Genomic DNA, 25,280 nt, shown 5'->3' on the forward strand with positions numbered 1-25,280 from the left:
TTTATCGAATGGAGAAACTCTCGCTCTTGGACCAGAAGCTTCGAGATTTGTTGCTGACATGGTCGAGCCCAAGGTAGTCATCAGAACCCGCCATGTCGGAGAGGATGTCGTCTGGTAATGTTGGTTAGTTTTCTTTCCTCCGTGGCACTAGTAGTCCGTAAAAGGGGGGACAAGTTCTTACCAGCTTCAAGATATTTAGGGGTCGAGAAGGAAGCGCGCGGCACAACTGCAAACTTGATCTTCTCGAAAGGCTTGCCCTTGATGCCGGTCCGCTTAGACAAGCGTTCCTTGGTCTCCTTGAAAATTTCACCCTGTTTCATCATGTTAGCAACAAGTTAAATCGAAGCATAAGTAAGGGGATGGGATTACGAACCTGCTTGATAACAAATTTGAAAGGGACGCCGTGAGTACGAGTAGGCTCCTTGTCAAAGTTGAAGGCTCCAATAACCCGGTCATCGGCCTCCAGGTTGAGTTCTTCGGCAGGGATCCTTTCGGCGTAAAGTGTGGAGTACTCATTGATAGCTGCGACATTGGCGTCGTCACGCAGCACCTTATAGATTTTCCCGCTGTGCACTTCGAGAATTCTCAGTTCGCGAGTGGTTTCATCGTCGATATTGGCCTTCTTCTGGAGCGATTCCAGAAGCTCGGCGACGGTTCCATTGCGAGAAACCAAGACCTCGACAATTTCCTCCTTCGTGATTCCCTCGGGAAGTAATGTCACCTTTAAGCTCTTCTTACTCTCGTAGTCGCTGAGGCTCATGTCCAAAACCTCGTAGTAGAGAGCATCGTTCCGATGCATGGAGTAGCCGTAGGCCCCATATTGGCCGCTGAGGATTTGGTTGAGGGTTGAGGTGCTGGATCGCTTCAAGAACGCCTTGGGTTTACCACTAGTAGCCATCACAGGCGCGAACCGCAGATGAGTCGGTTCCACTTGCAGATACTCGCCAACCTTCTTTGACACCTGATCGTAATTCATCTTCCGGTTCAGCGTCAGAGAGAATTCACCGCCTTCGCCATTCCTAATGGGGGCGAATGAAACATCCATGCGGTTGAGAAGATGGTCGTAGAATTGTCGGGCATCCGTGTAAAGCGCCGTGGCGGGAATCTCGGACTCCTTCAATGCGCGCTGGAAGGTGATAATGTCACCGTCTTGAATCTCGGACTGTAGGAAGGTCTGCTTGGGCTTCATCAGGTCGATCATGTTGTGCTTGATCTCCTCATACAATGTGAAGTCTGTACCCGCCGGCCACTTCATTCTCTCGAGAATAGGGGATGCCAGCTCTGACACCTTTTGGTTCTTGCGGACGTAGACAGCGCCGACGCCAGACAAAGTCTGGGTGACAACATCGAAATTCTTCAGGAAAACTAGGACTGTGTCTTCTTCCCAAGGGGCCAGTTGGCCATCGGGTCCAGGCGCTGCAACCTCCATCCAGAGTCTGAAAAAGTGTCCCTTTGTACCGTATTTGGTGTAGGCTTCCTCCACGGTAAGATCCGAATCGCGAATGACTTGATCGGGGCGAGCTGTCTTGTTTTGGCGATTGACCATTGCCCAGAATCGGATCGATTCTTCCTTGAGACCGCGCTCCTCGGCGATATCCTTTGCGAATTCGCCAATCTTCTTGGTCCGCAGGACACGGTATTGCGCAGGCAAGGCTGGGTCGTCATCTTGCGAGTCTGGACTGAACAAGTCGAATCCGTGGTGTGACTGGAAAGTCTGCTCATTTATGACGCCAACATTCATATAGAGGTGAGCCTCGTCTCTCTCCTTTTCTTGCGAAGCATCTCCGCTTTGTCCTCGGCCATGCGGGAAGCTATGAAATGTTAGTGAGCTCGTGGGAAAAAGGAAAGGGAAGGATTTGGAGTTCATTATAGACCATACCAATGTGAGAAGGTACGTCGTCCTTTTCAATGGGAAGAAGGACGTCGTCTGATCTCGTCTTTCGGACGTAAACCAACATGTAGGCGTTCATTGAACGCTTGGTCGAATACGTGCGTGTGTAAGGTTGACGCACTCCGCCATTCGCATTCTCGTATTCGCCACCGTAGTTTTCTTCCAACACTTCCTTCTCCGTAACGCGGTTCACACGGTCATCGTCGAATCGATACCAGTCACCATCCTTGGTGGGTTTCAAGAAAGCGTAGTAGTGACCAGCGTCCAAACCACCGCTGTGAACAAGTACACCGTGCAACTCATAAGTCCAGGGCTCGGACTTGTCGGCATTTTCAGACAGGTAAGGGGCAGCATCAAATTCCATAGGGAAAACATGTCGGTCGTTGACTTTCATCATGGTCAGGAGGTTGAGGTCGTATTCGAATCGTTTGAGGTGAAGGTGCAGAACAGGGGGGGAAGCTTTCAAAAATGACACCCTTCTTGGCGTCTTGCAGGCCATAGGGGGAACCAGCATCGTACTTGTTCTCGCCCTCGAGTGTTTCCACCTGAATGTAATCTCGGAAACTGTCATCCAGGGTCTTGTTACCGCGGACATTCAGTTGGATATCCCAAAAGTCTTCCACGCGGGAGGATTCGTAGTCAACGTTGATGCAAGAGATATAGGTCTTTGTTTTTCCAACAAACAGTTGAGGTAGGGCCTTTTCGGAAACAGTGCCTTTCATCCTCTCTTCCAAACGTTCCATGAGCTTTCGGGACAGCTCCTGGACATCCTGTTGCTCGAAAGCTTGACGCGAGTCCCAGCCAAACGACGTGGTCAGTTCTGTCGTGGAGACGGCGTAATCACTAGTCTGCAGGTTATAAAAGAGTCTCTGAAGAGTCCAGGCGCTGTTCTCCCGCGAGGCCTCCTCGTCAGTGGGGATTTGGTATACAGCTTTGCGGAAAGCGTTGGTGAAATAGAGCGACTGGATGAGTGAGTTCAGGTAGCAAGTAGCACCCTGGTTCTTCAGTCCAACCATGCCAGTCTCTTTCTTGGAATCGTAACTGCGAGTAAAATTAGAATCAAGCTATTGCCTATGTGTTTGAAATAATAAGTTAAGATCATTAGCTTACTTCTGGAAGTTATGCCAGAGGACACCGGTCGGGTCCTTGACAACGCGAACGTAGGCGGTGATATTCGCCTCATCGTCCTGGACCAGCGGGACGCCCTTGTTTTCCCACGCCTCATTGAAGAGACTTCGAAGATCATAGAAGCGGGTAAACCCCCAGTCTCCCTCCTCGGCGGTGAATCGGTGAGTCGCAACTAAAGGTAGAAGAAAGAGGAAGATTAGCAACGGGTCTAAATCCGCTGGTGCAAGTAGTTTCTCAGAGCATATTTACCATGGGACACGTAGATTGACGGGTCTTTCACGTTCGACAGGACCAGAGCGAACTGCGCACAGGCATACCAATTCTCGGGGGGGCTCGCCATCCCAGGCGTGCTCCAGATAGAAGGAAGCGTGTTCGGCGTTGTTACCGTAGGGGTAAAAGAGAATGCGCCTGGTCTCTCGGTCAGCACATGCATGGCATGGTTCAGTGGCGTACCGCACAGGCAAAGACAAAGATATCAATATTACTCACCAAGGGGTCTCGCCGCACTTGAAGACGGGGCCATGGATCTTTTTCTCTAGCTTCCTCCAATCCTGGATATGCCATGTGTTGTGAATTTCCTCTACCGTCTCATGATCGGGGTTCTTGGGGAGCACTCGAGCCATCATGGCTTCATCTGAAGGTCCGGACGAAGATGGGTCAGCTACATTCTCTGGGATCTGCGCGGGGTCATAACCAGCAGGTTGGTCATGAAGGGGAGAAGAGGGACGGCTGGAAAGACCAGCGATCGCATCCAGGCATGATTCCACTGGCCGGGGTAGGGGTAGGGATTGGGATTGGGATTCTCGCTCGCTCGTGGTCTACACGGAGGGGGAGGGGGAGTTGAATAGGAACGTACGGTCGGCGGCGGAGGGAGGAGTAGGCTCGTCGGAGCCGGGACTCGAGACAACGACATCGGTAGTCTTCTCATTGGGGTATTGGTCGTACTCATCGACGAGCATATCGTTCTCCGCGAGCTGGACGACGGTTAGATCTGCAATGACGACACACAGAGGGGCACGGTCGGCAACGCACGTTTTCCATAGCGAAAAGGGCCCTCCCGTCCAGCCGGAAGGCACCTGTTCGAAATGGGGAGGAGAGAGGTGAAGAAATGGGTGGGGAGGAGGAGGAGGCTCAAGGAAGGCCCGGGGGGTTGTCGGAACTTGAAATTCTTCTGAACCCGCAGAACGACGAGGACCGGAGCTAGCGGTGGCGGAGCCCTCGAGTGCTCGGCACAAAGAGGTACAGAGGTACAGTAAACAGGGAACAGGGTAAACAGGGTTGGCGAAATAAAAATAAAAATAAAATAGTGCCCAGGTGGACTCGATCTAATCGTCTGAAAATAGTCCCAAATGAATATGTTCAAGTTCTTTGATGAGGGTGACTTCCTTGATTCGTGGGTTGGTTCATTGATGGGCATGTGCTTGGTCAGTGGCAGAGTGGCAGTGGTCAGCCTGGAGGGAGTAGTCGGTTATGGTGGGAGGTTATACTATGGATTTGATATCTGCCTTAAGCTTAAACTAATTTACTTTATTTATTTATTTTACTTTTACATTTTTACACCTCTTAATTGTAATCTTAGTCCCCTTACAAGTCATTAATACTTCCTAAGATACTTCCTAAGGCGAAGTCAACATCAGATCAGATTCTTCAAGTCTCCCGAAGTATACGACCACCATAGTAGTCCAGTAAGTACTACTCAAGTGCTTGCTTATAGAACTAGCCATGCCATATTTTATTGACTTACTTCTATACACTTATATTCATGAGAATACACTTACCCTCATATTCAAAACTAAAATTAAACTAAAACTAAATACTCTTCACTACATAGCCATCACTGCTGCTCCCCCCTCACCGCCCACATGCTTGAAAACGGTCACCGGCACCACCACCACCACCACCACCACCACACCACCAACAGCCAACCTTATCTCATGATTCTCACCTCCTCTCATTCTCACTACATGGAGCACAATGCTGCTAAGTCGCTCAGCTGAAAGGCTTTCACGATGTGCTCCTAAGCCGCGCTTCTATTCCGGCGGTCCCCCACCCTGGCGACCCGTCTCCGCCTTGGACCAGTATGATGACTCGGAGAGCTCTGATCTGATCGTGTGCCCAAAGCTGACCTTGCCGCGTCTGAACCAGATGGGTTGAACGCCAGATCCGCCCCATAAGTCTTCGCCAGTTGACTTTTTTTGGCCGTACCTTGACCGAACCGCGTCTCATCAGCTCCGCAAATTATGTGCGGACCGAGCTGCCCACCCGGTATGTTACGATCCAGCAGCAGCGGGAGCAGCAGCAGCAGCAGCGGGAGCAGCAGCAGCAGCAGCAGCATCAGCACAGCACGCAGCTTGCCCCACCCCGTCCTGCACGCTGTACCAGAATTTCGGCGAGGAGGCCAGTAGCTAATGTAAACCCCTTTCCGAAAATTATAGCCTTGCGCATCGGCTGCGTGATATTCAGCAGCTCCCCTACGTGATCGTTTCCAACCCGCACCTGTCCCCAGTCTACGAATTGTACTATAAAGCCTTTGAGCGATTCCGAGTCGTGCCCGAAATATGCAGCCTCGACGACAATGACCGTTTCTGTGATATTCTCCGCCAAACGCTCAAAGAGCACCTGGTCATCATCCCCAATCTCGCCATGGGGGTGTTGGAATGCCAAGAACTGATGCCACCGGACGATATGGACCGTTTTATGAACACTTTGCTACGAGCGGTAGGCCTCCCTTCCCCTCTTCGGAACGAAAAATAAGGACCTCTCTTTCTAACTAACACCGACCTCCAACAGAGAATCTCTCGCCGAGTCATTGCCGAGCAACACCTCGCCCTTACCGATACCTTCAACTCACCATGGCACTTCCCAGACTCGCACGAGCGAACCGACATGAACGCAGATTTCGTCGGTGAAGTATTCCTCAAATGCAAAGCAAAGGAAGTAGTAGAGCGATGCGGCAAAGTCGCGCAAGAACTGATGCGACAAACCTCCCAATCGGCCCAGATTCCCGCCATAAACGTCAGGGGCCATGTGGACGCCACCTTCCCATATATACTGAGCCACCTGGAATATATCATCGGCGAGCTCCTGCGAAACTCGGTACAAGCGGTCGTCGAGAAATACCACGACTCGTCATCACCGCCGCCGCCCATCGAGGTTCTTGTCTGCGAAACCCCACAACACGTGATCATGCGCATATCGGACCAGGGCGGCGGCATCCCGCGGGAAATTCTTCCATATTTGTGGTCTTTCAGTAAGGGGCCGCGTACGCAGACAAGACTGGAGAATCCAGGTAAGGTGCCCGCCATGGCTGCGACTATGCAGGAGCTCAAGGTATCGGAACGAGAGCGAAAGCATGATCGTGAGACCTGGCATGAGGGGTCGCTGGATACTTTGACATCGCGACATCCTAATCTTCGGTTGGGGATGGGGTTGCCTATGAGTAGGGTCTATGCTGAGTATTGGGCGGGCAGTCTTGAGCTTCATAGCTTGGAGGGTTATGGGGTGGATGCATTTCTGCAGATCTCCAAGCTAGGCAACAAGAACGAGCAGGTGACCACTCGGGCGGCGATTGATGCTGTGTGAGGGTGGTCTTTTTTTGTGAAAACCTGCACATTCCAGCCAAGCCACGAGGTATACGTGAGTGTACTTGGTACTCCCTGTCCATTTTTGTGGTGTAAAGTGGGAGTTTACTTGGTGGCTCCCCCCACTGATCCGAATGACGTCAGGCCCAGCCCTACCGGCGGGTTCTCCCTCGTTGAGATTGGATACTTCCTCAAGGTTGCGGATACTCTGCCAATCAACCCAATCAACCTACTCCAGAGTTCATGATTCGGTGCTGACGTCTATTGCCGATCATGAAACGACTTAATTCTGCCAAGGACGACTACATCCCTATTTATATCTTTCTTCTCCTCTTCACCATCCTCTTCCTCAGCTTCCTGGCCACCACCGACTTCAGTTCCAACAACAAACGGACTCGCAAACCCGACCTCTCTCACTAGCTACTGCTACCGCTAGTACCAGCATATCAGTATATCAACAACCATCCCACCCCACCCCACTATTTCCACCTTCCACCATGGCTGGTGCCTGTTCGATGCTGTGTTTGATTATCATCACTATCTTCAGTACGTCTCTCTTCCACTCTCCAGAACTTCATGAGACACCGTCCCCATTTCTCAGCGCGGGCAAGAGCAACCCGGGGACAATCCGCCAAGATCTGATCTCATACTCTCATCAGAGGTCCCTCCGGGGCTACCTCGGTCGAGACCCATATCTTAATCTTCCAGCGCTAACACACCATCCAGTCCCTCCTCTTGGCGTTTTCCTCATCTCCGGCTGTGGCGCTGACTTCTGGATCAACGTCCTCCTCACCATTCTTGGGTAAGTTCCAAACAAAGCACCATCCTAACCCGGCGATCCGCGACCGTGAATCTAACCATCTTTACTTTCTCTCTCTCTAGGTACTTCCCAGGCCACATCCATGCATTCTACCTCGAATACGTCTACTACCAGCGTCGCGACCGGGATCCCTTGACCCGCGCCTCGCAGCGTCCGGCTCCCGGCGTCTACTCGGATCGCATCCAGAATGGAGGCCACGGTCACAATCACGCTCAGCCGTACCATCACGGTCCCCCTCAGCCGTACGCTCAGCAGAACTATGGAACCATTTAAAGCTACCTCAGTCCAGCCCCGAGCTCGTCGGCGAATGAATTCCTGATATACCCCCCGGCCGTGGCGCGTCTGTTCTGTTCTGTTCTATTCTCAGCGACCGTGTTTATGTGAATGTCTTTGATTAGTCTTTTTGGTTCCGCTCATATGCTAGTGTCATACGGTGTTCTACGGTACGGCGCGGCGCAGCGCCCCGATGGAATGAGAGGACATGGGCTGACTTTGGCCAAGCGATCGCATCATCACTACTGAAATTAAATGAACCCGAACCTTAATATCATTGTCCCAAGAATAAACTTGAACTTGAGCTTGAACGGGAGAGTTTTCGTACACCGAGTCTTGATCGACTTCCAAAAGATCAAAACAAAAGGCATTGAATACACAAGTACAGCCAATGCCGTCCCAACCAAGTAAAAAACAAAGAGATAACTTCAATTCAGGTAAATGTACCACATATCACCACCCCATCACGCCGCACCCGCACCCGCACCCGCCTTAGCACTACCCTCCTTCCCAGCCTCACTCTTCTTAACCTTCAGCGCAGGAAACTCAAAAGCCTCACTCCTCCCAACATTCCCCTCCGTCCTCGGCACCGCCCCAGTAGCAGGAGCCCACCAAAGCGCCCCAACCCAAGGCTGAACATTCCACCCAACAGCAAGCGTAACATTCTGACGCCCCGCAAGACGACCCGTAATATCACTAATCTGATACTTAGCCTTTTGACCACGTAGTCGTAGAACGCCTGCCTGCTCCTCTTCAGCCTTCTTGTTCTTGTTCTTGTTCTGATTCTTCTTCGCCGCGCTGGCGCTGCGCTTAGCTTTCTTCCCAGCGGCACCGGTAATCGAAGCCGGTAAATTCAGTAGAGCCTTTTCCTTCAATGCGTCGAAGGAGTATGGGGATTGTGGTGCGGAGATGATAGTGTCCCAGATTACGGCTTCGGATTGGCGGAGGTTGCTGTTCTCGGTGCTGGGGTTGTCGGAGGAGGAGTAGCTTGCGTACACGTAGACGAAGAGTTGTTTTGTGTTCCAGTTGTAGAGGGGGGAGAGGTCTGCGTCTAGGTCGAAGCGAATTTGGGCGTATTCTTCGCGTTTGGTGGAGTAGTAGTGTGGTCGGCCTTTGACTCTGTTGTTTTGGGATGTGTTAGCTTCAGCGTTTTGTCTGACGGAGTATAATAACTCCGATCTCTCTTTCTCTTTCTTCCTGCTTCGTTTCTCGACCCTTTGTTTTGATCTTCGACTCGGGTTTGCTGGCTGGGGCTGCACTTACACTTGGACGTTCTTCAGCTGTACGGAAGCTGTTGTGGCGTCTGTGGGGAAAAGGAGGGTTGATAGTGCGGCCAGTCCGGCGACCACCAGGGCTACGGTGGTGAAGAAGCCGAAGACGGCCTGCGCGCGGTTGAGGGAGGAATGCATTGCGCGTGGAGACTCGGAGGTGTTGAGTCCAAGTTGTCGGGGTGGTGGCAGGGCGATGAAGCCAGCTGGGCGTGTTTGGCTTATCGATAAGCGATCTATGGAGCCGCGCCGGCCTCGGGCCCCGAACTGCAGTTGGGGCTGGATCTGAGCATGGGACTTCGCGATTACGTAGAAAATGAATTTGGTTTATTATTCATACAATAGCAAGATTCTTTGATGGCCTGGGCTTCGTTCAATTGAGCAGCTAGGTTATGATTTGCACCCGTTCTAAGGCATATATCATCCGGAATTTGGGCTTCCATCTGGCAGGTCCGGGATATATACTTCTAGTAACATCTACACTCTTAGGGAAACTTCAAATTTTTTTGGTTAGATAGTGATCAAAAAGTCTTGCAAGGTTGACTCAAGAATTACTGTAACGAAGTATTACAATAGAGCCAGTACCGCTGGAGTTTATACAGGTAACTAGTACCCCGTGTCACTATAGATACCCTAGTGTGCCTAGGTGGCTATACAAACCTTGGAACCAACACATTGGAAGGCACGAAGGACTAGGCAGAAGCACAACAACAAACAAAACGAAAGGGAAGGAACCAAGATGAATTGAAAGAATGTCTTGTCCTGGTTTTGACCCTTCGACCTGGAAGCACCAAAAAAGCAAAAAGACAAGGTAGGCACGCACCGGTCCCATTGCGTCTCTTCAAAGCCTCCTCACTCTTCCCCCCCGAATGACCAAGGCCAATAACATTAGACCATTCGGAGGCTTATTAACACACTGATACTTGTTTAACATTCTTAATAATGCCTGTGCCCACCACTAGTATGGGGGTTTATCCACAGTCTACTCACATGGGTTACCAGCAGATCAAAGTATAAATTCGCTGTAACAGATATTCAGATGAGACGTAACGCCGAAGATCTAGAGCTCCACTTTCTATCAATACCAATTCATAATGCCAAAAGTCTCGCTTATAATATAATGTTTCATAATATCCATGGATATCCCGCCGTTTACTAGCACCCTTTTGGTGTGATCTTAACCATGACCATAAGGCACGCTGTTCATCTCATAACCAGAAGAAGCAATCGAGACTTTAGTTGAAGCCGCTTCCACAGGCGCAGACTTAGCCCTGAGACTACCCCATCGCCGACCCATGACGAGCGCCGGGTGCGCAGCCGTCATACAAAAGCACGCAATAGTAATCATAGCACTCTCCAAAACCATCAAAGTAATCTCATCATTCGCCAAATGACTATCAAATCCACCTTGCAACTCAGCAACACGGAAGCAGGACCGGATGAAAATCGTGAGAACGGCAGCGGCAATACCTGCATCGTGTTAGCAGGAATGAATGGGATAACTATTTCCCAGAACATGACATAAACTCACTAAAAAGGAATGCCTTCCACTTCCAACCACGCCGGATAGAGGCAGTAAATGCGTTCCTCATTTCTTCCGGAGTTTTGCGTACGCGCAGAGCAAATTCCGAGGCCATAGCGATAAACAGCGTCAAAGATGCAACCTGGAATGCCAATCCTGCAATCATGATATTGACGCCCATATCTCTTTAGGTCTTTTTGGTCGGAGTCGGCTATGGACGTGATGGCACCGCCGGCGGCTTGGAGGATTAATGCGATTACGTCACAGGTTATGAAGATGATTGTGTATGTGCGCGGGCGAATTCTGGAAATGTTCTCGCCGTAGATAATGACGATTCTTCCTAGGCAGATGTAGATGGCTGCGGTGAAGAAGGCTGGGGCAATCGTTAGACAGATGAGGTATCTAGGAAGGTGATGATTTGGTTAGCTGACTTTTGATTTTTTTTTGAAAGGTAGACAAGAACCCCAAGGGCTGGAGTCGAGGCCACTGGTACTGGCACTGGAACGTACAGAAGGAATGCATTGAATTCGAATGGGTTGCTATGCATCATGACTCGTCCGATGTAGCCTATTACTTCCAGGATAAGTCCTGCTGACATGGCGACCATGTAAGTCCATGTTCGATACCATGATCCGATGGCAAGTTGTCCGATGAGAAATAAACCGAAAATAGCGAGGAATAGGATATTTGCCGCTAAGTTAGGTTGGTAATTGATATAGGCCAGATCAATTGGGCAAGTGGCCAGCGTGCAGTCGTCGGGGTTGATTTCTGACATTTTGAGCGCAGATTCGTCTTTTTTTTTAGTCAGGACAATGAGATAAAAAAGAAAAGAAAATGTGAATAGAAATGTAGATCTAGATCAGTCTATATCTTAATATCCTACACCTTTACGGCAACCCTCAATCTCTTTATACAATCTGACTACAGCCTGACTCTAAAGAAAAACAAAAATCGTGCCTAAATTCAATCAATGAGGCTATGTCATCTCCGACCTACCTAGATGAAAAGCTCGAGTTGTCATTTTAAGGCTGAGCTATCTCCGAGCCTACAAGTTTCAGGAATCCAATTGAATACAGAACTACGATTGGCTTGTTTATACTTCTGGCTTACGATTACGGCTTGGCGGGAGCCTTGCCAAGATACGGAGATACGGACTTTGCGACCAATTCCGACTCCGCGGACCGACGAGTCATTTAATCTTACTCCGACTCCGACGGACACTTAAAGTCCACGCCGTATCCGCTGCCCTCCGACTCTTGCATTTCCAATTACTCACGATGTCAGTATCGGAATCGGATAGTTTAGGGCGGGTCAGGACCTGCGAGAACTGTGTTCGAGCTAAAATTAGGTGCTCGCGAGCGCCTCCTGCCCAAAGTTGCGATCGGTAAGAAGATTCCGACGTCCGCTTCTACTTCTACTTCTACTACTACTACTGTACAAGACGAATCTAATTATTTCATATTTGAAAGGTGTCTACGTTTGCATAAAGATTGTTATTTCCGTCCAACAAAGGCTCGTAATCCCAGGAAGCGGGCAACGTAAGCACACACTCCTGTTCAGGCAGATATGATGAATGATTAGCCAAGCTGACCAGACCGCGCATCTAAATCCAGTCGAATAGGCGTGCTTGAAGACAAGGTGGATCAAATTCTGGGTCAAATAAATCATGGACCTCTTCCGAGCCCGCAAAAGACGTCGCCGTCTCCACAAAGCCAGAGCTCCGACCCGAATAGTAGTCTACATCCGTGCGATGTGATCGGGAAGGGATTAATCACCCACGATGAAGCAAATCGCCTGCTAGACAGATTTCACGATACAACGCCCTATTTTCCTTATGTGCAGTTTCCAAGAGAAACCACAAGCCAGGATCTCAGATCGGAGAAACCGTTCCTTCTGCTTTCTATCCTATTAGTATCCTCGTTTCAGGATGTCCCACTCCATCTGGCCCTCGAGGAAGTTTCCGCCGCTTACCTTGGGGGTCCGGTTTTACGGGGAGAGCACCCACTGCCTCTCGATTTATTACAAGGGCTGCTGGTAACGATAGCCGGGTATGTTGATGTTCCACACAAGGTGTCTGTATTTAGAATACGATTTGCAAAAGCTGACCAACAGACAGAACCAAGAAAAAGCTTCATCTAATGCGATTTTCTGTGTACCTGCACCTGGCGAATAGTATAATTAAGGATTTTCGAATGGATCAACCGACTAAATTGCGAGCGCTAAGAGAAAGAATCGATGTCATGGAATGTGCAGAACCACCAGCGAAATCGATTTCTACGCAAAACCAAGAAATGAGAGCGTTAATTGGATATTATTTCCTCGATTCCACGTGAGCTTTTTCCTTTCCCTATTGCGCACTCGATTTCAAGACTTGGAAAGCCGTGTCTTACTCATTTCCATACGATTCCAGTCACACCGTCATAAGCCAGCGAACCGGTACAATGCCTTGGTCGCAGTTCATAGAGTCCTGTGCCGAAAAATTGTCGCAAGCATGCGAATTCCCCGCCGATCGATATTTGTTAGGCCAGGTTCGGCTTCAACATATGCTTGAGCGAATTGATTCACTCGTCAGGCGAGGGTTCAGTGAAAGCCAAGCCAGGCCTGCAGATATAGAAGCCATAGTCCGTTCTCTTCAAAGCGATGCGCAAGAGTGCAAAGCTCGTCTTCCTGTTGACCGTGACTGTAAGTTGACCCTTCAATGTATCATTATCATTTCCACGGGAAATCTGAATCCTAACACTCGAGCAGTGACCACCGGCATACAGTCACACACATTCGAGATCCATCTCCACCAAACCGTCGTTTTCGACGTATTCCCAGCATCAACCATATCCATTGATCAATCCGCAGCCCTACTACGAGTTGATGCACTTTGCCACGGTCTCGCAGCCGCAAAGCAATGTATAGACGACTATTACGAACTACCAGTCGGCATTGAGAAGAAATTCAGTTACTCCCAATGGACAAGTATTGGATTCTGCGTCGCAGCTTCATGCAAACTAGTCCTAGCATCATTGGAGCCATCCGTTCGACATCACGATCAAGTCAAAGGATTGCGAGAAGCATTGGACATGCCTGGCGAAGTTCAAAGGCTTTCTCAACGCATGAACACAATTGATCAAGAATGTAAAGGGGAAAAATGGGATCAGCATGAAATTTTCTTTTATCGTGATTGGTTGCAGCATCTTAGTGAGTGGTTTGAGGCGCAGTATCGACTGGCGCACTCGGATAGTGCTGGGGAGAACAATGGGGTTGCGTTTGCAGGTGGGATTTCTGATAATACTGGTAATATTTATGATTCGGAAGAGACTGATGCTAGTGCTGGATTTCCTTGGTTGAATCTTCAAGATGTTACCATTGAGGAGATGTTGAATGCTTGGCTTGGGCCGGCGGCGATGTACTAAAAAATAGTAATTAGATGATGTGGATCATTAAAGGAATTGATCTTTTCTTTTTTACTAAGAGCCCTGAGGATCTTTTGAGAATCGATCTTTGAAAGATTGTTAGAATTGAAGTTTCAAAAAAAGGAAATCTAGTAGATCTAATATGTTCTCCTATACAAAAAGATGTCCTGAGCAAGCCGTTCAGAAAAAATGACAAAGAGAGCCATTCTCCTGCTGCGCGAAAGGCTCACTTCCGACACAGTGGTGACACCACAGCAGACTATCTGGGTCATACTTCTGCTTGATCGACAGGATCCGGGGGTAGTTGGGGCCCCAAAATGCCCATTGCCAATTGGGCTCATAGGTATTGGCCTGGGCCGGAGTTAGCGTTTTATTATACAGATACAAGACGTAGAAAGATCAGGCATACCTCATTATAGTATGCTCCGGAGTCTGGAGCGAGTTGTCGCAGAGCATAGCCAGTCTCATTGGTCACGGTAGAAATTGCCTTCTCGGCATCAGAGTCAGAAAGCTGGTCATCCCATGATACACTGCTGATCAAATGAACAGCAGCTTCTCGCCAGGCCGGATTCAGGGAGCTGTCGACCTTCTTGTGACTGATCGTCATAGTCCCCGAGAGAGAAGGGTTAGTGACCCCATGCTTTGAGCCAATGTTAGTGGTGTCATCGTATATTGGGCACAGTAAAGGGAAAGCCTTACCGGCAAGCTTTCGCTTCGGTCTCCAATAAGCCTAAGTAGTTTCGCCAACATGTCTGTATCTTCGACGACCTTGCGCGGCAGAAGACGAGTCGCCCTGACTCCACGACTTGTACCAGCATCATTTCCTGTCGGATACAGCTTCTCGATAGAAACCCATTCAGGTATCCAATTAGTAAACGAGGAGGACTTCACGCTTTCATTATGCGCCTCAAGATGCTTCTTGAGGGGAGCAATCAGGCGATCGATCGAGCTCGTGTTGGTCGTATTGGGCTGGAACATGGTATACTGGAAACTGTAAGGTGATCCACTTGCAGTATAATAGCCCATAACACCAGCATCCTGGAGCTTGACCATTTCTTGATGGATGCTGGCAATAATCTTCCACCATGTAATGGAAGACGTCCCATTTCGAGCGTTCATCTGTACGTTAGCTACCGATAGAGAAGGCATAGGGTAGGTCTTGAGAGTGAGAGTCAGGACAACGCCAAAGCTGCCACCTCCACCTCCGCGAATGGCCCAAAATAGGTCACTGTGTTGACATTCGTTGGCAATGACGAGATCGCCCTGAGGGGTGACAATGCTGGCCTCGATGATATTATCAGCGCCCATGCCGTAGAATCCGCTCATAACGCCATGGCCACCTCCCATAGACCACCCAGCAACACCGACATCCTAGACCTGGTTAGTGAAACTGGGACATAGTGATATTTTGTGATAAAATCTGTACCTGGCTTGATCCAACGACAGTTGTCAGGTTATGCTTTGCTAGAAAATCAAGGATCTCACCACCCTGGGCCCCAGCACCAACAGTCGCAGCCTGGTGACTTTCAGCAAGACCGCATTTCGAGGGCTTAAAAGAATGGTGGAGACTAATGCTCTTCATGTGATGTGTCCATATCCTAGATTTCTCGGTCAAACATCGTATCTTTCGTGCGTGGTGGTGGTACATACGACAAACTTCCATAAGCCGAACTAGACGATGGACATTTAGTACTTATTATTCCGGAATATGGCCGCGGCAGCATACCTCTTTTCTGGGTTATGGCCGGTGTTTTTGACATTTAGCCTCAAATTGTGTTTCTTTGCGAAGCGCAAAGCCCCCTGCACATGCTCTGTGGCAGTCGCATTCACAACGTATGGGGACAGATACCCCAAAGAGCACCCTTTTTCTCCGGCAAGAGGATCACCAGATAGACTAGTGCCATTGGGGTATATCGGGGTGCAGCTACTGTTAGACCAAAATGGATCCGAAACTGTAACCGGGTTGGAGGAGTGATATTTCGAGTTAACCCATTCCTTGCGCAGAGTCTCGCAGGCAAATTCATTGTAGTTGGGCTCATTTGAATAGCAGACAGAGCCAGGCGGTGTGGTCTTCATCAAATTACCGGAAACTGTGTCGTTGAGGGAGGTCCACTCGGCATCAGACGGCCAGCAGGGCTCAGAGGGTACCTATTCTTTAGTGAGTATTCAGGCATTGTTGTCAAGAGTGAGGTAAAAGTCCTACGCATTTGCATTGTGGGCTAGAGGCAATCACTCCATGTGACAGCAGCCACAAGAGTGAGAAAGAAAGACCGCGCATTCTGAAAAAGATCGAGTCGTTCGTGGGTTGTCAATTGAATGGGTTGAGCCCTGGAGGATGAAGATTCAACGACCCTTTATATGACTGCGCCTACATGTGGATCCCAATGGGCGTATTCGTTTTTACTTTTGAAATGTATTTATTTTCTTTTGCTTGGCATGACCCCGGGAGCACAGTGCATAGATGGTCTCTGGAACTGAGAACTGGCTGGAACGATGCTGGGGCTCAAGGGTCCACATTCGTCAGAAGACCCCGCCACACTAAATCAAGTGAAACTTTCTAAGTTATCCTAGAATTTAGATCCTAGGCTGCCGGATATATTTGATATATACGGAGCCCCTTGAACTTTGTACTGAGGTGCCTGTCGGCACATTTCTTAGAGCGAAGAACCAAGAGACAGCGTAATAAATGATAATTTCTAATATGAAACTAAGATGAAGTGCCCAGAGCTATCATGTTTTATATATGCAAATTTTTTAAATGGGAAGCTTTTACGAGTTTTTCGTAAGTAATAGTTCAATTCAGTATCGTATTTCAGTTAAAAGTAGATCCTGATGGAAAGAATCCGAACCTAAACCTGCGAAAGGGATTTCATTCAATCTTAGAGATGCCCCTTTTTCATGGTAATTCCATGGTTTCAATCGGATCTAAAGCAGGATTTTTCTAAATATACTACCAATGAATGTATTATCTTCGATTAAAAGTGAAATGTTCAACTTTTACTCCTTCCGCTTACCAAGTCGACTTAATTCGCAGATCAATCCCTGAATGCAAACAAGACTAACCCACCTGGGAAATTCTGGCGTATTCGTGTATGTTCAGCCAATAGCTACGCATCAACCGAGAAACAGGCAAACCGATTCTTTACCTATTGTTTGCCGATATTGGCGTGCTATAACGCATTGGGTTCAAAGGTTGCCAACAGTCCAAGTTGCCAATTAATTCACAAATCTATGTTGCTCGACTTGAGCCCCGAGTAACCGAATGTACCCCACAACTTAACGTCATAATCGATGTGTCCAATCCAGAAAATAAAAGCCAAAAAACAGAACGCGTCCGATAAGATAACGACGCGTCAGTAATGGGATCCCATACCTTACGAGTGCCCGATCGCATTATATCATTCAGAGTTTGGAAGTCTCAGGGGCTATAACTACTTCTCGTACCATTGATTTGCGCGCAGTATTTTACCACCACCACTACCATCACCATGCCACCCAAAAGAAAGTCCACAGACGCAGTGCAGTCTGCGGAAGCCCAGAAACGAGCCAGATCTGGCCAGGACACCGCTCCCTCTAAGCTTGAACTTCCCCGTAACCTACGCCTGACTCCGGGGTCTACGACTTCAGATGCGGATATCGCATGGACCAAACTTTGGAAAGACCCTGCCAAGGCCTTCGAATACGTATCTATAGCTCCATTGCACTACGGAAACAAAAGCACCCCCGGGGATGACGGTGAGGACTTCGAAGACGAGGATGAAGAAGACGAAGACGAAGGCGAAGATGAGGTGTGTTTTTTTTAGCCCCCTCTCCCACTAAACAATGACAACGAAAAGATACAGCCCATCTAATTGAGAATCCAAGGAGGGTACTTTCCTTGGCGCGAAGCCCCTGGACAAAAGTTCAGATAATTCCTGGATTATCACCCACGCTGGATTTGAAAAGTGTGCGTCGGCTCAACGTCTTTGTATAACCCGCGACCCGGACGGGCTCGCAATGTACACATTTAACGATCACTACGGGTACGGTACCCTCGAGCTTGTTGAGAATTTCATGCTGGACTTCGACCTGGCGAAGAGCAATTGGAAAGAGCAGTGGACACTCTGCGAAGCACTGGGTCTATTTATCCGTCATGGTTCGGCCGATGCAATGATGCAGTAAGTTTATAAAACTTTGCCACTATACCTTCCTACACATTGTCTAATGCAAAGGACCTCCATCAATAGAATCGACGACAGTGAAGGCGCGGAAACAATTTCTCGACTTATCAAGACTATGTTCCTGACCATGCTCGCTACACTGGAGCGTAACTCAGTTCTGAAACCGGATTCAGAGATCAAGAATCTCGGCCATATGATGGCGCTCTGGCTACGACTCTCCGAAGACCCCAGCTCCATATTTGGTGTCTTGCAGGAATCTGCTGGAACTCGCCGATTGGGGAGTATTATCCTGGCTTATGCCACGAAATACGATATTCCCTCCCGAATCCAGGAGACCTGGACCCCCTCAAGAAAGTTGTGTTAGTGAAGGCTAATAAGGTTAAGCTCCCTGCACCTGACGCTAAGAAGAATGACCCTTGGAACTGGGCCAAGGCCTTGAGGGATTATGAACGCAACTACACCATATCGATTCTTGGATTCGCGTCACGTCAGGTTGGTGGTGATCAGCTAGATGTGTCAGCATGGACCTCTAAGAGGCGTGCAATGTGCGCTTTCGATGAGAAGGATCCTATTACTGAGGAAGTTAGGAACTCTCTAAAGCCTCCTGGTGGGGGCCCACAATAAACAGGCACAGTGTTTATAAACTTGCTTTCGGTGGGACTATGGTTTTAAATTTACCAGTAAATAGAAATGCATATATTTCGAAAATGAGATTGAATGATTTAACAACTAGTACTAATAGTAGGCTTCTCACCGCTATCATTCTAGAATTAGTAGTACTAGTAGCACGAACAGACTCGGACATATTAAAGTACCCGGCGATCCTTGGAAACAACCCCGCAATCCAACGACAACTGATAAACTTCAAGTGGAACAACAATCAATGCCAACATCTACACCTCGCCCCAAGTCAACTTAAACTTGTCCATCTCCTTGAAAACTCAGACATCCAATACCCCTCTCACATCCCAAGATGGGCGACCACGTATGTTTCTTCTACGGTAAGTCCACCCCAACCCACCACACCCCAGCACCCTCCACAAAACCTCACTGAAACTTGAACCCTCACTGAAAAAAACCAGGAACCCTAATGGCCCCCCAAATCCTATACCGCGTCATCCACGGCCGTCCCGACCCAGAACCCTGGCAAAAAGGGCTCCTGAAATTCCAACCCGCAATCTTACACGGGTTCAAGCGTCATCGCGTTCGGAATCATAGTTATCCCGCGATCGTGGCTGTGAACTCTGAACCTGTAATCCAAGATGGCGATGCCAATGCCAATGCCGACGCTGGCGCTTCTGTGCTAGGCACCCTAGTCTCCGGCCTCACAGACGGAGATATCTATCGCCTAGATCTTTTCGAGGGCGATCCGTATATCAAGAAGGAAGTTACTGTTCGGGCGTTACGGAGTGATGGGGATGAGGATGGTCAGGGGAGTTTGCAGGATGTATTGAAGGGTGTGGTTGGGACTGCGGAGAGTGGTGGTGGTGCTCAATCTGACCTTGAAGCGGGGAAGGAAGTTGCTGCTGTTACTTATGTCTGGATTGCTGGTGTGGATAAACTTGATGAGGTGGAGTGGGATCTTGAGACGTTTAAGAAGGAGAAGATGGCGAAGTGGATTGCGGATGAGAGTATGTGGTAGAATGGATAGAATAGCCTGAGAATAATTGGTAGAATAATGTGAAGGGTTGAGCTTGGAAGGAATAAGTTAAACTTGAACCGGCCCCTGAAGTGATGGATAAAGGTCTAGATAGGTGCATAGAAATAAACAAATGGTATTGTGCTGAAGATGCTGGTATCTTATCTCATGCATCCCAAAAAACAGCGGGAACAAAAAAAAAGAAAACACGTTAGGTCGTCGCTCGCCAACGCCTCTATCCAGAAAGAACCGAATTGATATTCGGCGATGCATGTGAAATAAATGAAGAGGAAATAAAAGAATGCAAAAAAAGACATCGAACGTGGACCGAGGAACCGGACAAGAAAGAAGAGAGAAGAGAGAAGAGGGGGGGGGGGGGGGATCAATCGGACGAAATCAATGTTTCTCTTTTTCCCCACGAGGACTCTTTCTCACTTTTCCCGGACTTGAGGGCATAGGAGGGGGTGTTGCCCGGATCTGGATTTCTACAGTGGGGGTCTGGTTCTTTCTCATGGAATCAGATTTCTTGCTTTTCGAAGGCTGGTCCGTTTTCCCTTTCTTCTTCTCGGGTTTGGAAGGTTGGACTTCGGAGGAGTTGGGAGAAGGGTCCAGTTCCCGATTCGCTTCTTGACTATCCGGTACCTCGACGACATCTTCATCTTTCTTTTGACGGGAGTCGTTTTTCGAACGATCTTTGCCAGAAGAGAGCGCTGACGATGTAGTCTTCGACACAGTCGGGGCCATACCTGTAGGTACCAATTGAAGCTGGTCGACCGTTGAACTGTCCTCCGAGTCACTCTCCGAATCACTGCGACGAGACTTCTCGGGAAGATTTTCGCTCGGTTCCTTTTTCTCAGAACCATCATCACCAGTCTTAGTTTTCTCTGGCGTATGATCAACCATTTTCTCAACGTCCGCTTCACTGGAATCCGACGGGCCAAGTAGATGCGAAATCGGTTGTTGATCTGCGAGAAATTCCTGCTTCGGACCAGCACCCGCACCACCCTCACCCGCCTTAACCCGTTCTTGCTCACGATACAACTGATCAAGGAAATCGCGAAGACGTTGTCGAAGCAAACCCGAGCCCAAAGGAGGCCAGTCATCCTTTTCATCCATTTCGCGCTGCAGAAGCTTCCTGATAAATTGATCCGGGTCTTGCACGAATTTCTCCAAGTAGGCCAGGAGGTAGAGGCCGCAGTCGGAGAAGTTGGGTTGGAGTGGGATTTGACGGGCTCGCATGCCTTTGACGTCTTTTGGATCTACGCCTTTGCCTCGTTTGGAGGAGGATTCTTCGCAGATGTAATCGCGCAGTATTCGGACTGTGGGTGAGCGGGCTAGGTCGAGGGAGTCGAATGTGATGATTGTCGTTTGGTCCGGGTCGTATTTTTGGCCGCCTTTTCCTTTCTTTTTGGTTGTTGGGCTTTGGGATGCGGGGATAGGATCTGGTTTCGGGCCGGTGGGTTTCGAACTGAGAGATGTTGTGGAAGGCTTGGGGGGTGGGGGGTGGTGGTCGTCTTCTACAGGCCATTCGTCGGCAGAACTGGGTTCCTTTAGATCTGTAGACTTGTCGGTCTCGTTGGCTTGCTTCTCTTCTTGTGGAAGTTCTTTAGCCGGTTCTCCCGACGAGTCTTCGGTTGTTCCAGGCCCACTCTCGTTTTCAAGTGAGAGAGAGGCAAGGCGAGTACGTGCGCTTTGCGAAGGTGGAGACTCCGTTGATCTTCCTGCCTGGTTCATGCCATGTCCAGCCTCGGGCTCCGGCGACTCGAGGATTTCGTGAACTTCGCTCTCTGTCTGGTTGGGGGGGACTCTTGCCGTTGGAAGATGCAGACTCTTCCACGTCGGGCTTGGATTTAATTGCCTCGGTTTCACCCAGTAGCTTCGGCAGGTTACAAATGATAGCAACATACCAATGAGCATTCTGGTTAATCGGAACCACGACGAAATTATACTCAAACAGATTGACGTTTCGTGTCCACTTCGCGACGCCGCTATAGTTGATTCCACGTTGACCCCGGGGTGTCTTCGTGAGCGTATCATAGAAATAGGAATTGAAGAAGTAGACCTGCTTCGCGGCCTCGGGATTCGTTCGTTCCATATGATCTTGCAAGAAGCGCATGTAGAATGCGATCAGGTTGTCGTTAAGGAATTCGTCATCACGGAGTCGATCACGGTCTTCGACCGTGACTTCGGCTTTCTTCTTTCCATTTGGAGGATATACCAAGGATTGCTTCCATTCCTTTCGAAAAGGGTCTTCTTTGAGAGGATATTTGCTGAACAAGTCGGTGCTGTCGTCATCGTCGTCGTGGTTTTTGAACAAGTCGGAAAGTCGAGTCGAGCGTCGGCCCGTCGAACGTGTCTGTCTCTCTGTTTCAGGCTTTGGCTGGAACTTTTTAACCGGAATTTCCACTCCTGTTTCGTTTTCGTCTAGCTGGGTTTTCGAAGCATCGTCCTCAACGTCACGCTTTGCGAGAGGTTCAGCCGGTTTGTACCTAGTTATTTTGTCAGCTTATTCCAACAATTTCAGATTGAACCGAATGTACCTGTTGTCGTGATCCGTCTTCTCTGGGAGATCTTCGCTATCACCCTGCAGGGCAGATGAAATCTTTTGACGGGTAGACGGTTGTCGGATGCGTTCGCGTTCAGAGGGAACATCTTCAATAAAAGACATTTTGGGTTCTCTGCTGAGTTCCGCCATTCTGATCCCATAAATATCAAAAGCTCGATCCATAAACACCGAGGGTTTAGTTTGTACCCTGTTGGTTTTTTCTCGAACCAAAGCTGAGAATTTATCTTTCTCTGGCATTGTCTTGAATTCGATATCCACCGTGTCATGCGGGAGCTCAGACCTCACAGCGAGCTTCAATCGGATTTTATGACTGTCACTATCCCCCAGCAATACCGCAATGATGCGGCGCAGTTCGATACTGGCATTTTCATGCTCATCAGTGTCGCAAACTAATTTACCCAGCTGAATCTTCTCCCGATTCTGGTCAACATGAATGACCAGCGGTCCCTCTGCATGGGGCTGCTTTTTGAAAGGGCCGAATCGAAGGTACTTAACCTCAAACCCAGTGGAAGATGTGTGACTGCGCTTGGCCCTCTTAGAGCCTTGAATGGGGGAACTGGTGAAATCGGTAGGTTGGATATCACTCGGCGAGCGTTTTCGAGAAGGGGACGGAGACGGCTCATTATTTGGATTCTGGCGACCCGATGTTTGTTTGGTGGTCGTAGGTTTCGGTAATGTTGGAATCGTGACATCGCCTTGTAAAATATCGGGACTTTCTCGTGAATGTGCAAGTGCGCGTCTTTGGGGTGACTTTGATCTGACATTCGGATTCGGCCCGTGCTCCCAGTTAGAAAAGTCCGCTGCAAGTTCCACCGCGGCACGTCTCTCTTTCGCAGCCTGTGAGGTGAAGATTTCGTCTGGACTTTCAGGCTGGATGGGTCTGCGTCGATTTTGCCGACTCCGAGGATGGGGTCTGGGCATTTTCATGCATTCCTCCACTTGACGGTACTCTTCCTGTTGGCGTGGTATAACGTTTCGTTCTATTTTGCTTGAAGTCTCACTTGATACAGGCGAGACTCGACGTTGGGGAGAAGTTTGAAGAGGCAGCTGAGTGGCCCTCTTCCCAATCGCAACAGGAGGTCTGGCGTGTTCATTATTGCGTGGCCGTTTGTTCGGACGGGTTGCCTGTTCAAAATCGAAAGGCTCATCTAGACGAGGGCGATTCTTTTCGTGTAATGTATTTGTCTGGGCCTTCCCTTGGGCCCGAACTGGGCCGCTTTCCCGTGCATTTCGGATGTCAAAGTTGTTTTTCGGTTTGAATGCGGCCGAACTCTGTTGTTGTTCACGAATCAGAAACATGCTCATGCTTGTTCCAGCGTAGAGGAGATATAAAACATACCCGGGAATAACCCTCTTCCTCCCTTCACCAGGACGAATTCGTACAGCATTGCTATCGCTATATCGAAAAAGAGACACATTTGTTAGTAAAATAATTTTCATTCAAAGCTGACACCTCCCCCAATACCGAACCGAACTGATTGTCCAACATACCGATATTTTCCACCTCCAAGTAATCGATCCTCCTCTCGCTGCTCTTCACGAGGCTTCCGGCTCTGATCTTTACCTAACATCTGCGAGGCGTCACCCGAGCTAGCGCGGCGCGAAATCGAAATCAGCTTTGGCTCGCTGGCGGGGCCGTGGTGAGAGGGCATATCTACCGGTCACCGGAATCAACGACAGACTGCGAATCCCGTGGCAATTGTAATTGTCCACGGGTGAGTGTAGATGTAGATCCAGGATGGGAGGAAAAAATATTCGCATAACTCTGAGGGCTCTGAGTGAGGACGGGAAATCAGATCAGCCCGGATCCAGCTAGAAGGGAAGCTGCGAAAAAAAAGCAAAAAAAGCGGCCCTGTCGGCGATAAGAACAGTAATCGACACAGGGATATTAGAGTACCCTAGGGTATCGTTTGGGTCTCCAAGGTAGGATGGGGCGAAGAGGGTTCCAGAAATGCCAAGGGTTGTACAGCTTGCAAAGCAAAGCAAAGCAAAGCAAAGCAAAGCAAGGCAAAGTCGAAGCTGGGGGAGCTTGCTAGGCTAACACACCTGCGGGAGCGCAGCAGTATCGCGCGGAGATTCGTCAAGGTCGTCCTCGTCCTCCTCGTCTTCGGATAGTAAAGAGAACTGATTCTGTCGATTTGGTATTCCCTTGGACGGGGATGGGGAAGTAGAAAGCTCGCGACTCTGGGCGAGAGAGCGATCGTGTCGTGAGGGTAGATTGCGGCGCTGGGTCTGAGTTCGTTGGCGATCGTCGGCCTGAAGGTCTGGGTCACGGTGACGCGGGCGATGCGGAGACAGACTGGCGAAGATTTTGGAAAAACTGTCAAAGAGAGGCATTCAGATGGTGACCTCCGCTATGACAGGACCAAGACCATGCGCAGCATTGGTCCCATCCTGAATAGGGATTTTATAGAAATTTCTTTGTTTGCGGGGATTGTCCAGGTGGATTTGGCGGATTTGGAGAGTCGCCGTGTTGGTTTATCGTGGGCGGTCAGTGATAAGCTCTTTTTGCCGCATTGAGAGTGGGAGTACCCTAGGTTATGATATTCATGATATTCATGATATTCATGATATTCTATTTATTGTTTTAGTCACTTAAGACTAGCAGAATAGAGATCATCAAGTACATTCACATGCGACTCGGGGGATGGTTAATTAGGAGCCATCCCCTACATGTACTAGCAACTGGGCTAACTTGCTAGCAACTAACTATCATGGACACTAACACTAACATCTGCGCCATCTGCAGATGCGGGCATTTTTCGAATAGATAGAACAAAAAAAAGAAGAAAGAGAAGAGGAAATAAACATCACGCGTGAGCTTGAAGGCACATAAAAAAAGAAAACTGGAAGAAAAAAACGGAACCAGACATGAATAAGTTCAAGACATAAAAATCCCAAATCAAATCAAACCGCTGAGTTCAAGTTCAAGTTCGCCTCGATGCCCACCCACCAGTCCAGTAGTCCCCCAGACCCAAACGCGTCCCAATGAGTAATTGTGAATGGTTTCTTTTTTCTTTTTTCCTTT

The 25,280-nt window shown here is 49.0% G+C and overlaps 10 protein-coding genes across 10 annotated transcripts; 5 read left to right on the forward strand and 5 right to left on the reverse strand.

Moving 5' to 3' along the window:
• Position 1: 1 nt before the first annotated feature.
• On the reverse strand, positions 2–4,060 carry N7509_012612 (ubiquitin-specific protease UBP15; the record flags this gene model as incomplete). Its single annotated transcript, XM_056637249.1, is given in 11 exon segments — positions 2–111; positions 182–311; positions 374–1,794; positions 1,880–2,350; positions 2,367–2,932; positions 3,002–3,191; positions 3,269–3,320; positions 3,337–3,427; positions 3,509–3,785; positions 3,876–3,993; positions 4,052–4,060. 11 exon segments carry the CDS (start codon positions 4,058–4,060, stop codon positions 2–4), a joined length of 3,435 nt encoding a protein of 1,144 aa, XP_056483279.1.
• Positions 4,061–4,993: 933 nt separating this feature from the next.
• N7509_012613 (protein kinase PKP2) lies at positions 4,994–6,601 on the forward strand (the record flags this gene model as incomplete). Its single annotated transcript, XM_056637250.1, has 4 exons — positions 4,994–5,128; positions 5,181–5,284; positions 5,455–5,737; positions 5,810–6,601. The coding sequence occupies 4 exons, from the start codon at positions 4,994–4,996 to the stop codon at positions 6,599–6,601; spliced, it is 1,314 nt and encodes a 437-aa protein (XP_056483280.1).
• A 496-nt stretch (positions 6,602–7,097) lies between these two features.
• Positions 7,098–7,693, forward strand: N7509_012614 (YqaE/Pmp3 family membrane protein; the record flags this gene model as incomplete). Its single annotated transcript, XM_056637251.1, has 2 exons — positions 7,098–7,402; positions 7,483–7,693. The coding sequence occupies 2 exons, from the start codon at positions 7,098–7,100 to the stop codon at positions 7,691–7,693; spliced, it is 516 nt and encodes a 171-aa protein (XP_056483281.1).
• Positions 7,694–8,157: 464 nt separating this feature from the next.
• N7509_012615 (signal peptidase complex subunit SPC3) lies at positions 8,158–9,102 on the reverse strand (the record flags this gene model as incomplete). Its single annotated transcript, XM_056637252.1, has 2 exons — positions 8,158–8,812; positions 8,957–9,102. 2 exons carry the CDS (start codon positions 9,100–9,102, stop codon positions 8,158–8,160), a joined length of 801 nt encoding a protein of 266 aa, XP_056483282.1.
• A 1,036-nt stretch (positions 9,103–10,138) lies between these two features.
• N7509_012616 (RTA1 domain-containing protein) lies at positions 10,139–11,258 on the reverse strand (the record flags this gene model as incomplete). The annotated part of the gene is given in 4 exon segments (XM_056637253.1): positions 10,139–10,431; positions 10,493–10,639; positions 10,659–10,885; positions 10,993–11,258. The coding sequence occupies 4 exon segments, from the start codon at positions 11,256–11,258 to the stop codon at positions 10,139–10,141; spliced, it is 933 nt and encodes a 310-aa protein (XP_056483283.1).
• Positions 11,259–11,760: 502 nt separating this feature from the next.
• N7509_012617 (uncharacterized protein) lies at positions 11,761–13,887 on the forward strand (the record flags this gene model as incomplete). The annotated part of the gene is made up of 5 exons (XM_056637254.1): positions 11,761–11,867; positions 11,953–12,021; positions 12,097–12,531; positions 12,600–12,812; positions 12,894–13,887. The coding sequence occupies 5 exons, from the start codon at positions 11,761–11,763 to the stop codon at positions 13,885–13,887; spliced, it is 1,818 nt and encodes a 605-aa protein (XP_056483284.1).
• Positions 13,888–14,067: 180 nt separating this feature from the next.
• N7509_012618 (FAD-dependent oxidoreductase) lies at positions 14,068–16,165 on the reverse strand (the record flags this gene model as incomplete). Its single annotated transcript, XM_056637255.1, has 6 exons — positions 14,068–14,238; positions 14,297–14,527; positions 14,587–15,258; positions 15,314–15,485; positions 15,581–16,035; positions 16,091–16,165. 6 exons carry the CDS (start codon positions 16,163–16,165, stop codon positions 14,068–14,070), a joined length of 1,776 nt encoding a protein of 591 aa, XP_056483285.1.
• A 1,210-nt stretch (positions 16,166–17,375) lies between these two features.
• On the forward strand, positions 17,376–18,671 carry N7509_012619 (uncharacterized protein; the record flags this gene model as incomplete). Its single annotated transcript, XM_056637256.1, has 4 exons — positions 17,376–17,675; positions 17,752–18,044; positions 18,114–18,328; positions 18,379–18,671. 4 exons carry the CDS (start codon positions 17,376–17,378, stop codon positions 18,669–18,671), a joined length of 1,101 nt encoding a protein of 366 aa, XP_056483286.1.
• A 349-nt stretch (positions 18,672–19,020) lies between these two features.
• N7509_012620 (gamma-glutamylcyclotransferase family protein) lies at positions 19,021–19,689 on the forward strand (the record flags this gene model as incomplete). The annotated part of the gene is made up of 2 exons (XM_056637257.1): positions 19,021–19,048; positions 19,130–19,689. 2 exons carry the CDS (start codon positions 19,021–19,023, stop codon positions 19,687–19,689), a joined length of 588 nt encoding a protein of 195 aa, XP_056483287.1.
• A 393-nt stretch (positions 19,690–20,082) lies between these two features.
• On the reverse strand, positions 20,083–24,589 carry N7509_012621 (uncharacterized protein; the record flags this gene model as incomplete). The annotated part of the gene is made up of 5 exons (XM_056637258.1): positions 20,083–21,529; positions 21,594–22,175; positions 22,227–23,648; positions 23,744–23,906; positions 24,295–24,589. The coding sequence occupies 5 exons, from the start codon at positions 24,587–24,589 to the stop codon at positions 20,083–20,085; spliced, it is 3,909 nt and encodes a 1,302-aa protein (XP_056483288.1).
• Between the last annotated feature and the right edge of the window lie 691 nt (positions 24,590–25,280).

This window comes from Penicillium cosmopolitanum (assembly GCF_028827165.1).
Source record: "Penicillium cosmopolitanum strain IBT 29677 chromosome Unknown utg000011l:1.0-3548175.0:1.0-3550911.0, whole genome shotgun sequence".
NCBI lineage: Eukaryota > Fungi > Ascomycota > Eurotiomycetes > Eurotiales > Aspergillaceae > Penicillium > Penicillium cosmopolitanum.